The sequence below is a fragment of the Schistocerca gregaria genome, chromosome 1, assembly GCF_023897955.1.
Source record: "Schistocerca gregaria isolate iqSchGreg1 chromosome 1, iqSchGreg1.2, whole genome shotgun sequence".
NCBI lineage: Eukaryota > Metazoa > Arthropoda > Insecta > Orthoptera > Acrididae > Schistocerca > Schistocerca gregaria.
Genome location: NC_064920.1, coordinates 1060028682 through 1060041958, shown reverse-complemented (window position 1 = coordinate 1060041958; position 13277 = coordinate 1060028682). Strand labels below are relative to the sequence as shown.

Genomic DNA, 13277 nt, shown 5'->3' with positions numbered 1-13277 from the left:
TACATAATCTCCTTTCGATAGGACAGCTTTATTCCACCTTACGGGGAGGGCCTCTATGCCCGTTGGAGCCAACAACTTGCTGCATCAACAACCGCCCCATCATCCATGCACTGCTTCCCTCGGAGTGCATCCTTCATTGAGCCAAACATATGCAAATCAGAAGGTGCGAGATCCAGCCTGTAGGGTAGATGAAGGAGAACAGCCCAATGAAATTTCGCGAGCTCCTCCGGGATGCGCAGACTCGTTTTAGGCCGTGCGTTGTTATAGAGAAGAAATTCGTTTGCATTTTCGTGGCGACGGACACGCTGAAGTCGTTTCTTCAACTTCCTGAGGGTAAAACATTACACTTCAGAGTTGACCGTTGCACCATGACGGAGACCATGAATACCTGCGACGCCTTTGTTTTGTACAAAAAGAAACTGAATGACAATTCTCTTCATGGAACATAACTTCGTAACCGACGCCAATTTGAAGGCTACGTATAGTGTCGCCACGTATCGGAACTTCATGAAACCATAGGGGCTGAAGAGGGAATATCCCACGATATCCCACAAGAAATTCCTCTTTTTTCAACAGAAATTGTCCGAGCAAAAAGTGTATCGTATTAGTTATAGAACTCCACTCGTATTTCCGCTATCAGATAAACGCAGATGTTGTGAAATATTTGCAAGACACTCCTCTTGCTTCACTTCTCAGCAGTTTCTCATATAAACTTTGTCAAGAACATCTGTTATGAATTTTTCTTCGTCCATCAATAAACTATATCACTTTTAGCTTATTGTTTATGATAATCCATCCCCACTTTTGTATCACGTCGTACGGTAGCCCATAACCTGAATTCCACCCTTCAGTGCTGGTCTGAGTGAAGCGACGTCGCGTGTGAGTACACAATTTGACGATTCCATACCCTTCCGTTACGCCGACGCCCAGCGTGGATCGACATTGAGTTGCAAGTCGGATTTTCAGCAAGCAAACCGGAACGATTCCGCCTACATGGGGATAGCCCTGGTCAGAAACCGTTCAGCCTAGGGATGGCGGCTATCGCTGAAACAACCGGTTTTCGGTTATACCTGTTTTTATTTTGTAGCCAGTTCAGCCTCACTGTTAAAACGGTTCAAAATAACTGGTTTCTGAAATAACCGATCGGGGTTTTTTATTCCCATTATTTTCTGTAATGAACGTAGAAATCAAGCAAAGACTGAAAAACTTTAACAGTTACAAAATACATAGAATGCATACATTAAATTAAACTGACAGATAAAAGGAAACTTAGTCCATCAACCGTTTGGTGCTTTTCTCGAAAAGTGATGTTGTTGTTGTTGTTGTAGTTGTTGTTGTGGTCTTCAGTCCAGAGACTGGTTTGATGCAGCTCTCCATGCTACTCTATCCTTTGCAAGATTCTTCATCTCCCAGTACCTACTGCAACCTACATCCTTCTGAATCTGTTTAATGTGTTCATCTCTTGGTCTCCCTCTACGATTTTTACCCTCCACGCTGCCCTCCATCCCTTGATGCCTCAGAATATGCCTAACCAACCGATCACTTCTTCTAGTCAAGTTGTGCCACAAACTCCTCTTCTGCCCAATTCGATTCAATACCTCCTTGTTAGTTATGTGATCTACCCATCTAATCTTCAGCACCACATTTCGAAAGCTTCTGTTCTCTTCTTGTCTATACTATTTATAGTCCACGTTTCCCTTTCATACATGGCTACACTCCACACAAATACTATCAGAAACGACTACCTGTCACTTAAATCTATACTCGAGGTTAACAAATTTCTCTTCTTCAGAAATGCTTTCCTTGCCATTGCCAGTCTACATTTTATATCCTCTCTACTTCGACCATCATCAGTTATTTTGCTCCCCAAATATCAAAACTCCTTTACTACTTTCGGTGTCTCATTTCCTAATCTAATTCCCTCAGCATCACCTGACTTAATTCGAATACATTCCATTATCCTCGTTTTGCTTTTGTTGATGTTCATATTATATCCTCCTTTTAAGACCCTGTCCATTCCGTTCAGCTGCTCTTACTAGTCCTTTGCTGTCTCTGACAGATTTACGTCATCGGCGAACCTCAAAGTTTCTGTTCCTTCTCCATGGATTTTAATTCCTACTCCAAATTTTTCTTTTGTTTCCTTTACCGCTTGCTCAATATACAGATTGAATAACATCGGGGAGAGGGCACAAAAGCGATAACTGATTGAATACTACCAAAAAAATCACCAGAATTATCCTATTCATTGTAATTTTTTGAATCTCTGCTCAAAAATTATGTTATAATCGGAGATCATACAATTGTTTCGTCATTACGAATTGTCTGTGCTGAAGGGCGAAACTGAGGCTGTAGAACCCGTTCTCAACAGTTACAAGCAGATAATGGCATACTACTGTATGTAGACGCAGGCAGTAGATCAGCTACTCTATTTTTATTGTACACTATGAACGAATGGTTCTTAAGCTTTTGATTTGTCACCCGTATCGAAATTTCATTCCTCTCTTTTTATTCCATAGAAAAGGCCCATAAATCTTAAGCTTTGTACTTCACTGCTATGTCACTTCGGAAAAATATTTCCAGAATAGGGTGGGTGCCATTCTGCAGTACAACAGATGTCCAGCGACAACGGCGAGAAAAGTACCGTACAGACCAGGTAGGGGCAAGTCCTGCACATTGCACCGTCCACACATACCTTAAGCAACTACACACGTCAACAAAGTCATTATCTTAGCAATACTGTACCAATTCTTATGGAATGTATTTGTTGCCGTTTCTGTTGGCTTGTTATTAAAATAGTACTGATCGCTTTTCCCCTTTTTCTATAATAAATCAATACTTCAAACCGATGCAAATATACGAAAAATTACGCTTTCTTTTTAGCAAGGATTTATCTAAAAACAAAAAATTTTAGCCTTGCTGCAATGGCTAATTAATATTTAGGTTTGTTACTCAGTTATTAGTAAAAAATGAGAAACACCCGTTATAATGGAGACGAAACAAATACCGCCGATAATACCAAATTCCAGGCATTACCTCTCACCGCGTCGACGTAGGGGCCGAAGGCCTTCACTTAATGCATGCAGCTTTTCGCGGATAATGCTGTAGTATACAGAGAAGTTGCAGCATTAGAAAATTGCAGCGAAATACAGGAGGATCTGCAGCGGATAGGCACTTAGTGCAGGGAGTGGCAACTGACCCTTAACATAAACAAATGTAATGTATTGCGAATATATAGAAAGAAGGATCCTTTATTATATGTTTATATGATAGCGGAACAAACGCTGGTAGCAGTTACTTCTGTAAAATATCTGGGAGTATGCGTGCGGAACGATTTGAAGTGGAATGATCATGTAAAATTAATTGTTGGTAAGGCGGGAGCCAGGTTGAGATTCATTGGGAGAGTCCTTAGAAAATGTAGTCCATCAACAAAGGAGGTGGCTTACAAAACACTCGTTCGACCTATACTTAAGTATTGCTCGTCAGTGTGGGATCAGTACCAGGTCGGTTTGATGGAGGAAATAGAGAAGATCCAAAGAGCGGCGCGTTTCATCACAGGGTAATTTAGTAAGCGTGATAGCGTTACGGAGATGTTTAGCCAACTCAAGTGGCAGACTCTGCAAGAGAGGCGCTCTGCATCCCTGTGTAGCTTGCTGGCCAAGTTTCGAGATGATGCGTTTCTGGATGAGGTATCGAATATATTGCTTCCCCCTACTTATACCTCAAGAGGAGATCACGAACGTAAAATAAAGAGATTCGAGCGCGCACGGAGGCTTTCCGGCAATCGTTCCTCCCGCAAACCATACGCGACTGGAACAGGAAAGGGAGGTAATGACAGTGGCACGTAAAGCGCCCTCCGCCACACACCGTTGGGTGGCTTGCGGAGTATAAATGTAGATATAGATGAACGACCAAGAACAGCGGCATTTGCTCAGAGTGTCAGCGCCGACAGACAAGCTACATTGCATAAAATAACCGCAGAAATCAGTGTGGGATGTACAACGGGTTAGTCAGAACTAAAATACCGGTATCGGTTTTCCCTGTCCGTAGTTGAGCCGCGCTAGCCTGTGACTGGCGCAGTAGGAGCAGCGCACACACTCACGCGAGCGCCAGCGCCAGCGCGCACACGGCGCCGTCCGGAGCGCGCCTCATGCTGCTGCCGCCCGTGGCTCGGCCGCTGCTGCCACCGCCGCCTCCGCCACTCTGCGACTGCCACAGCGCGCGACCCTGGCCCCGGGCGCGGCTGCGCGGCACCTCCCTGACGTCACGCTGCCGCACTTAGACAACAGATACGTACGGAAAGCGCACGCCTTTACACTGAGGCGAGTCTCGTACAGATTCCCGTATGGAGGACATAGTGATAGACATCCCTGGGGTTGTGAAGCAGCTGAATGGGTTGAAAATAAATAAATCGCCAGGTCCTGACGGGATTCCAAGTCGGTTTTACAGAGAGTACTCTACTGCAGTGCTTCCCAACGTGTGGTCCGCCGGCTCTTTCTAGGGAGTCCGTGGCCATCTTTCACCAACTCGTGTAAAATAATGAGTAAAATTACTGAATAAAGGTCTCTCTGACCTGAATAATGATCTCTCTGACGAATCAAAGAACATCCTGAGGGAGTACTAAATGCTTTACGAACAGGACCCCTTTAGCGAAGTAGTAGTCCAATGTGGAGAAACACTAATGGAAATGATTAGTGAAATGGGTCGAAACTCTGGACAGAATGGATATGACCCACAGTAGCAAAGTCGCTTGGTACTTAAAAAAAAAAACTTAATTGTGACTCTGGGACAGCTAAACAATGCTCTTCAGTAACACCCAATCAAATTGCCCATCAGCTCCTACTAAATGGAAAACCCAACAAGAAATGTCAGAAAAAAAAAATCAGCAGAATTCAGAGTCAAGAGTCAAGCATGTTCGAAATACCATTTACCATGAAAGATCTTAATCATAGAATGAACTCAATGAAAAACGGGAAAGCAGCGGGAGTTGACGATATATGTGTGGAACAGATAAAACAGTTCAGACCTAGTGCCAAGCAATTGATCCTGCAGCTCTTTAATCATTGCTTAAAAACGTGTAAGATCCCAAAGATGTGGAGGAAATCGAAGGTAGTGGCGCTACTAAAACCTGGGAAAGACGCAGGTCAACTACCGCCCAATAGCACTCCTGTGCCATCTGTACAAACTGTACGAACTGTACGAACGAATAATCCTAAACCGCATACAAATATCGCAGACCAAAAGCTCATTCCCCAACAGGCTGGTTTCAGACCCGGGAAATCGTGTACCAGTCAAATCCTAGCACTCACAGAACACATAGAGGAAGGGTTTGAAAACAAACAAATAACAGGTGTAGCATTGGTGGACTTAATTTCTGTATATGACACCGTCAACCACAGAACACTCATGGAAAAACTGTACTGTACATTTAAGGATCATCAGTTTACAAAAATCATTGAATCTCTGCTGCAAAACAGACAGTTCTATGTAATGCTGGAAAAGCCGATGGCGTAGACAAAAGAACAGTCACACCCAGAGCAGTGTGCTGGCCCCCCTACTATTTAACCTATACACCAATGATCAACCAACACCAGAACGTACTACCAATTTCTTGTATGCCGATGATGTGGCCATTACAGCGCAATGAAATAGCTTCGAGGAAGTAGAAGCGAAATTAGAAAGCTCGCTACACGTAATGTCTGAATACTATAAAGAGAACTCCCTCAAACCAAATCCATGTAAGACACAGGTTAGCGCTTTCCACCTCCACACAAAACAGGCAAACAGGAAGCTGAATGTCACCTGGAATGCCAACAAACTGGACCATACGGACAAACCAACATACCTTGGTGTCGTGTTGGATAGATCACTGACGTACAGATATCACTGTGAAAAACCTGCCAAAAAGTTGCTGCCAGGAACAATATTTTAAGAAAACTGACAAATAGTAAATGGGGAGCTAGCCCGAGTGTATTACAAACAACTGCTCAAGCACTTTGCTTCTCCACGGCAGAATATGCATGCCCTGTATGGTCCCATTCCACACATGCCAAAAAAGTCACTACAGTCCTTAATGAAACATGCAGGCTAACTACAGGATGCATGAAACCCACTCCACTTGGGAAAATATACAAAGCAGCTGGATTCTCATCTCCTGAATCCCGAAGAATTGCGCACGAACATACAGAAAAATTTAAACAGATTTTCGATGAGCGCCACCCACTGCATGGTTCTTCATGTGGACGTAGCAGACTTAAATCCTGCAAGAGATTCCTCACTAGTGAATTGAATGAGCTTCCGAAGGACTACCCTGCCTCACGAGAAATACCCAGCAGCCGTACATCAAGCTGGAAGATTTGGAGAACACTGAACCACATCAGAACAGGTGTAGCACCAGTTAAAGCAAACCTAGTCAAATGGGACTTCAAGGATGAAGGAGAGCACAAATGCGACTGTGGTGAAGTTCAGGATATGGAACACCTTCTACAGTGTTCCATCTGCCCCACAAGGTGTACCCTTGACGAACTATGGCTTGAGAAGAAAGAAACATTGGACTTGGCCCTACATTGGACTGAAAGGCTTTGAAACAAATCTCCGGACACGAAAAAGTAAAGTAAACTTTACCTCCGGACACTGATTTAACATGAGAGGAAGCCATTTTTGTGCATAAAATGGAGACTGCATTATGCAGGGAAGATAATCTGTGGTGGTATTCTGTTGCCTTCCACAGTTCTGGAGGCCGCTCCTAACATGGGATACAGACGCCTTTTGCAGCCGCCCGCTCCGGGTCAGACACTGCATGAGAAGTATAGGTTGGAAAATGAAAGACGCCTAGCCCTTGAAACCTAATAGCGTCAGGGTCGGAAAAGAACAAGAGCTGGTTGAGGGTGGCCAGATAGGAAAGATAAAAGTGAGGAGCCTGGCATAAGTAAGTGGAAGCAATGCCAGGACTCAGCTCAGGGCCCTGTGGTCGCCAGCCACGTAATCACTAGGTGTGACCCTCTGAGGAGAATACCTCATTTAGAACATTCTAATGGAAAGCAACTCTCAAAGAGCATGAGAAATATGTTAAGGAAATCATTATATTTGTCATCTATGGTATCAGCACTATAAACATCCTGCCACTCTTGTTCCTTGATGAGGTTTAAAAACCTCTCTATGCTGTTGGATTAACTTTCCTACATAGTTCGCAATTATATGTGACATTTATTTGAGTACAAAAGCCTTTTAATATTAAAATTGGTGCATCATGGTCTGAAAGGCCATTGACCCTTTTATCCTTTTATTAACTAGTAAAGAAGAATGAATAAAAATATTGTCTATGGCTGTGCTACTGTTCCCCTGCAACCTAGTTGGAAAAAACACAGTCTGCATCAGAGCATATGAATTCAGGAAATTTACCAAAATCCTTTTTCTTGCACCATAATATACAAAATTAAGATTGAAGTCACCACATATAACTAATTTCTGATACCTCCTATAAAGTGAATCGACAAACCTCTTATCTTGAGCAGAAATGCTCAGAAGTCAGAGTTAGGGGACCAATAAACAACAAGAATCAGATGTTTAGTTTCACTAAATTCAACTGCCCCTGCACAACATTCAAATATCTGTTCAGTGCAGTGCCATGATACGTCTGTTGACTCAAACTGAATACTGTTTTTTAAGTACATGGCCAATCCCCCAGTCCGCAACTACTTTTCAAGCCCTGGCTCTTCTCCTGGAAGAATGTCACACACACACACACACACACACACACACACACACACACACTAAAGAGCACATTAGCACAGTCATGGCAACACTGATTATTAGAATGCAGTTGCCTGAGTGTTTGGTGTAGGGTAGAATAGGGAAAGGCACATGAGGCAAAGATGGGATAGTGTGAGGCAAGAGTGGGAAAGACAAAGGACACAAGAGCTGCACAACTAGATGAAAGGAGTTCTTATGGCTAAAGCATATGAGAGAGAGGGGATTCCGAGAATGCAGGATATGCTGGAGAATCAATTCCCACCTGCGCAGTTCAGAGAAACTTTCGCTTGAAGGGAGCATCTGAATGGCACGTGTAGAGAAGCAACTACTCAAGTCATTTGTGTTGTGGTGTGCAGCATGTTCAGCAAATGGACTGTAAAGTTTGCAGTTTGACAGTGGCCATTCATGCAAGTAGATAGTTGATTACCTGTCACACCCACAGCACAGTTTCTGGTAGGTAGTTATCTGCATATCCATGGGTCATAATTGCAACTTCTAGCTATGATGCAGAATGGGTCAGTTTTACAATAGTAGTACACTTTCTGAGTAAGGACTATGGCAACATGATTGTATTAAGCTATGATTTTTTAATATAAATTAACATACATTGATTTCTACATAACAGTCTTCAATCCCCCCTCCTCTCACACTAAATATTATTACACATTCACAAATATTTCTATAGAGTATCAGTTATCAAGTAGATATGATTTTAATTTGCATATTTACTTAATTTTATTATCTGTTACATTCTTTATCTCATTTGATAGATAAGCACTCCTTTCTGTTGTATGTTAAGGCTAAATGAAGGATAGTGAAGATCATTTCTGTTTCTAATATCACAGTTATGGATGTTACTGTTGCTTTCAAACTGAGATAGACTATTGACAATGAACTTTATAAGGGAGTAAATGTAATATCAGGCTGTTTTTAATATCACTAACTCTTTAAAGAACAGTCTTCATAAGATTATAGCCCAAATAGCACATATTATACTTACGGCACACATTGTCCTTATTGCACACCACTGTGCAATAAACATTCTTTTTCCTCAGTAACAAGTTACCTCACAATATGATGCCATAAGACATTGTGCATGGCCCTCTTATAGGGCCATTCTTTTCCACAAGACAGCAGTTGGTTACAGTAGATATGTAACCTGAACCATACTTCAACTTAGTATTTTTTACATACACAAAGCATTCCAGTGGCAACAAAAACTCTGATAACAAATGCAGATCAACCTCTGGATACGTGGATTTATAGATCGGTCAGAGACATTTAATCACTGAATCAGAATGAACAGAAAAAATGGAAAGCAAATGGCCAATTTGGAAATGAAAAACAAGTGATAAATTAGAAAATTAATTTCATTAAAATATTTAATTTTAATACAGTGGTCTTTTGATGGCATCATTTGAGTGTCTGCACTGGAGGTGATGTGCCACATGAGTAGTTTCACTTGCCAGCCTACCCACGGGCAAGAGACAAGGTAGAGAATGACGGTGCAAACAGACATTTGCTGCACAGTATACAGTTTTTGTAGTAGAGGAGTAGGGACTTTTCAGTCAGGTTATAAATACAATATTTACATAAGTCACTCTGGCATTTCAATGAACAATTGTTGCATGCCATTTTCCTCTCATTAAGAATTCTTCAGTAAGGTACTTGCTTGGGAAACTTATGAAATGTGCCAGTGTTTGATGCCTTATGTCATACAACCTCCATCTTCATATCATCTTTAAAATCCTTCCTGAGCTCATATATCTGAAATGAAAATAAATCAATTACATAATGAGTATGAGTGAGATAAATGTAAATACCTCATAGCATTAGGAATGAAACATTGTTAACACTTTGGAAACCAAGCCCAAGAATAGCTTGAGCCACAACTTTATTTAAAAATGACCGTGCCTGAGTATATGTTGGGTTGGACTGCAATTTGCTTGAGACACAAGCCGCCTAGTGCTCAAAAACTGTACTTACTTCATATGAGAACAACATACAGACAGCTCCTGACCTGCCACTGGCTGGTACTACCTTTTGTTGCCAATTTTTAGAATTATTTCGAAAGAAACATTAACAAACATAACAACTACTGCCATGAATGGCTAAGCCAAAATGATTGAATTTTGTGCTGGTACTCATTAGGTTTTGCAGTTTATTGTAATTCTGCTACAAATATGGTATGTTTGTTGAGTGAGCAGGAAATTTTGGAAGCTCAATACAATAGAAATGGCTCAATAATTGACCTCGCACATTTTTCTTGGGAGGATGATTATATTTGCTGTCAGGATTATTTTACAGTTTGTAATCTAGCAAAGAGTTACAGTAAATATTAAAAATAGATGTTGAAGCTCAGCCATTTTAGTGTGTATTATGCTTTAAATACATCAATTACATATGTGCCAATAACACTGAAAATAACAGCATAAATGGCAAGTTTCCTAGGCTCAATATTCTTCTAAGTGGACAGTCTCCAAAGTGTTAACAGATCTTGTAATAAACGACATAATACCTGAATATATGCCTCGGTCAATGTGATCATCTGTGGAAGTATGTCGGTGACATGAAGATCCTGCATCTCATACCACTTGCCACTTCCCTGGAATGATAACATAAATACATGAGAGACTGTACTGCTGCCACCCATCATCATTATGAAAACCGAGAAGACGGGGCAAAATTACTGTCGACCACTGTGACACCACTACTCAGATGGTTCTTGTCATCGCAGTACTTTAAACTCCAAGTTGATATATCAATAATGTATGGAAAAGATAGAGTATTACTAACCGTGAAGACGACACATTTAAGTTGCAGACAGGCACAGCTAAATGACACTTACACATTAGCTTTCGGCCACAGCGAAAAAAATAAATATGCGCACAAGCAAGCACACCCCATGCACACACGACCGCCACCACCAGCTCAGGCCGCAAGTTGCCAAAGTCGGCAGCCATGTGTGCATGAGGAGTGCTTCCTTGTGTGTATGAATGGTGTGTGTTTCTCTTTTGGTGATGCAGGCTGTGACTGACAGCTTCGTGTAAGTGTCTTTTAATTGTGCCTGTCTTCTCTATGGTAAGTAGCCATCTATCGTCCCTACATTGTTGATATTCCTACCTGAAGTTTCCATTGTTTGACTTGTGGAACATTGCAAGAGAGTGTCTTTCAAAGAGACTCACAAAATCACTCAAACAAGGGGTCCAAGTCTAATGGAACATACTGTTAGACAAGCTGGTTTCAGTATGTGATACTCTGATCAACAATAAGAACTAGATGCCAAAAAAAGAGTTAAGTAGACTTCAGAATATAGATGAGCAGACACTAAATGAGCTTATCATATTCCTCAAGCCATTCAAGGAAGCTAGTAATGATCTAGAATGAGGCAACTATCCGGCTCTACATTTGGTATTTTTCTGGCAATGTAAACTTCTGGATGAACACTTGACCCAACTATCCAGCTCCACATATGGTATTTTTCTGGCAATGTAAACTTCTGGATGAGCACTTGAGCCTTAATGAATTAGATAGTGATGCCATGGCAATACTTAAATTAAGATGCAAAAGTTACACGGGTAGAAGGACTGACAAGATTAAACTGCACTTGTACCATAAGAATGCAATTTTTTTGTGTCCCTTATATCATTTTGTTTTGATGCTCAGCACTGAAGACAAAGATAATGTTTTCAGAGAGGTGGGTAAATATTTCAGGTGATTGGGCAACTATATATGCCTACAATTCTAAGCTGTTGGAATATGATTACAAGTGAATGTTGCTACAAACTGCAATCTCCATTCTATCTAGTTACTCATGGTTCATACGAAAATATGTCAGGCCCATCAAAACTGCAGCATCCATTGAAGTTCCAGAGGTATGTAAGAAGTCTGGACGATGCAGGCTATTGTCATACTTCTCAGTCCCAGCTACCAATAAAGATGCAGAGACAGTAGAAAGAACATAAAAACACAGTACCTTCCCAAGCAAGTGTATCTAAGAAGCCTCAAGTGGATCTGCTGAGAGCAGCTTCTGTGCTGCTGGTTTGTTTCTAATGAAGTGTCACAGTCAACTGGACCTATAGCTTGTGGATGACATTTAATTGGTTCAAAGCGACTATTATCTATTAAATACTTGTGATGTATATTACTTCATTTTGATACTATTCAGATGTATAATATTATGACATAATGTTATTTAAATTTAATCATTATTTCCAACTGCCTCCTAGATATGTGTAGTTGGCGGACCATCATCTCTCAGCAATTTCTTAAAGTTGTGATAACCAACTACACAGCATTGTTGCATTACTTGTAATGATGCTGGGTTGGCTTTTAAGCCATGTAGCTAGGAACAAGCATTTTAAAGAAATCTCTCTGGTTGCGCAAGGTAGAATGCTATCTAAAATATTAATGGAATGAGACTTCCAGTACATACAAATAAGTCAATTCCTTCAATTTGTGTAATTTTTTTTTTTTTTTTTTGTAGTGGTAACTTGTGTTTATATGCTAATAGTGGGTTATGTAGCATATTGTTGATTTCTGTAATTTTTTGAAGATCACTGTAAATTTATTTTAATATTTAGCCACCATTCAGAGAAACCATCTCGTCCTTGTATCCTGTTTTCTTGTACTGTCATTACAGATTCGGTAACTTGTTGAAGGTGTTTGTTTGTCAACATAATTGTTAGACTCTCTTTGCGTGCGTGTGCCCACACACACACACACACACACACACACACACACACACACACACACACACACACACACACACACACACAAAACAACAACAACAACAACAAAAGGGACTGATGACCTTAGCAGTTAAGTCCCATAAGATTACACACACACACACACACACACACACACACACACACACACACACACACACACACAACAAAAGCACGTGCGCACATATGCTCCTGTCCGTCTGTCCCCAAACCCGCACACAACCCAGCACATGTGGTACCCCTATGTGCACATGGACACAAACACGTGTACGTGTGTGTGTGTGTGTGTGTGTGTGTGTGTGTGAGCCTGAGCACCTGTTCATCTTCAATATTATGAAACACATTTCTTCAACTGTACTGTCTTTGATTTACATATTTTTGGAAGAGACAGTACAGACCAAAAGAAGACAAAATGCCTAGTAGCTATGAGCTCTAAAACCTACACCTTAAGAGCAGCAGGCATTTGTTCATCTTCACTACTGTGAAATGCATCTCTTCTACTGGACAAGAGCCCATAGCTCTCAGCATATGTATTTTATAGCCTTTATTTACTGGATTTTTTTGTAACACCATCACGTAATCACCCTATATATTACCGTTACACAAGACAAGTCATTTGGCCACATATGTAAAACCAGACAGATTGCTGTAGAGAGAGAGAGAGAGAGAGAGAGAGAGAGAGAGAGAGAGAGAGAGAGAGAGAGTGTTTGTTTGTGTGTGTCTACAGGATCTACAGTATTAGTAAACAACCAGCAAGCTGCCCTGGATTTGCATGGGTGGCACTAAATATCGATGGCCAGA

General features: G+C 41.2%; 2 protein-coding genes across 2 annotated transcripts in view; both read right to left on the bottom strand.

The window, feature by feature from the left end:
* LOC126287825 (gamma-aminobutyric acid receptor subunit pi-like) overlaps positions 1–6655 on the bottom strand; it is a 190739-nt gene extending 184084 nt beyond the window's left edge. The window contains exons 1-2 of the mRNA XM_049984891.1: positions 6622–6655; positions 4100–4274 (exon numbers count right to left, since the gene is read on the bottom strand). Coding sequence (XP_049840848.1) covers positions 4100–4274; positions 6622–6655 — 209 coding nt within the window. The remainder of the gene's footprint in view (positions 1–4099; positions 4275–6621) is intronic.
* A 1661-nt stretch (positions 6656–8316) lies between these two features.
* Positions 8317–13277, bottom strand: part of LOC126281244 (U4/U6.U5 tri-snRNP-associated protein 2) — a 74891-nt gene continuing 69930 nt past the window's right edge. Inside the window, exons 10-11 of the mRNA XM_049980034.1 lie at positions 10268–10354; positions 8317–9516 (exon numbers count right to left, since the gene is read on the bottom strand). Of these exons, the coding sequence (XP_049835991.1) occupies positions 9463–9516; positions 10268–10354 (141 nt within the window). The 3' untranslated portion in view covers positions 8317–9462. The remainder of the gene's footprint in view (positions 9517–10267; positions 10355–13277) is intronic.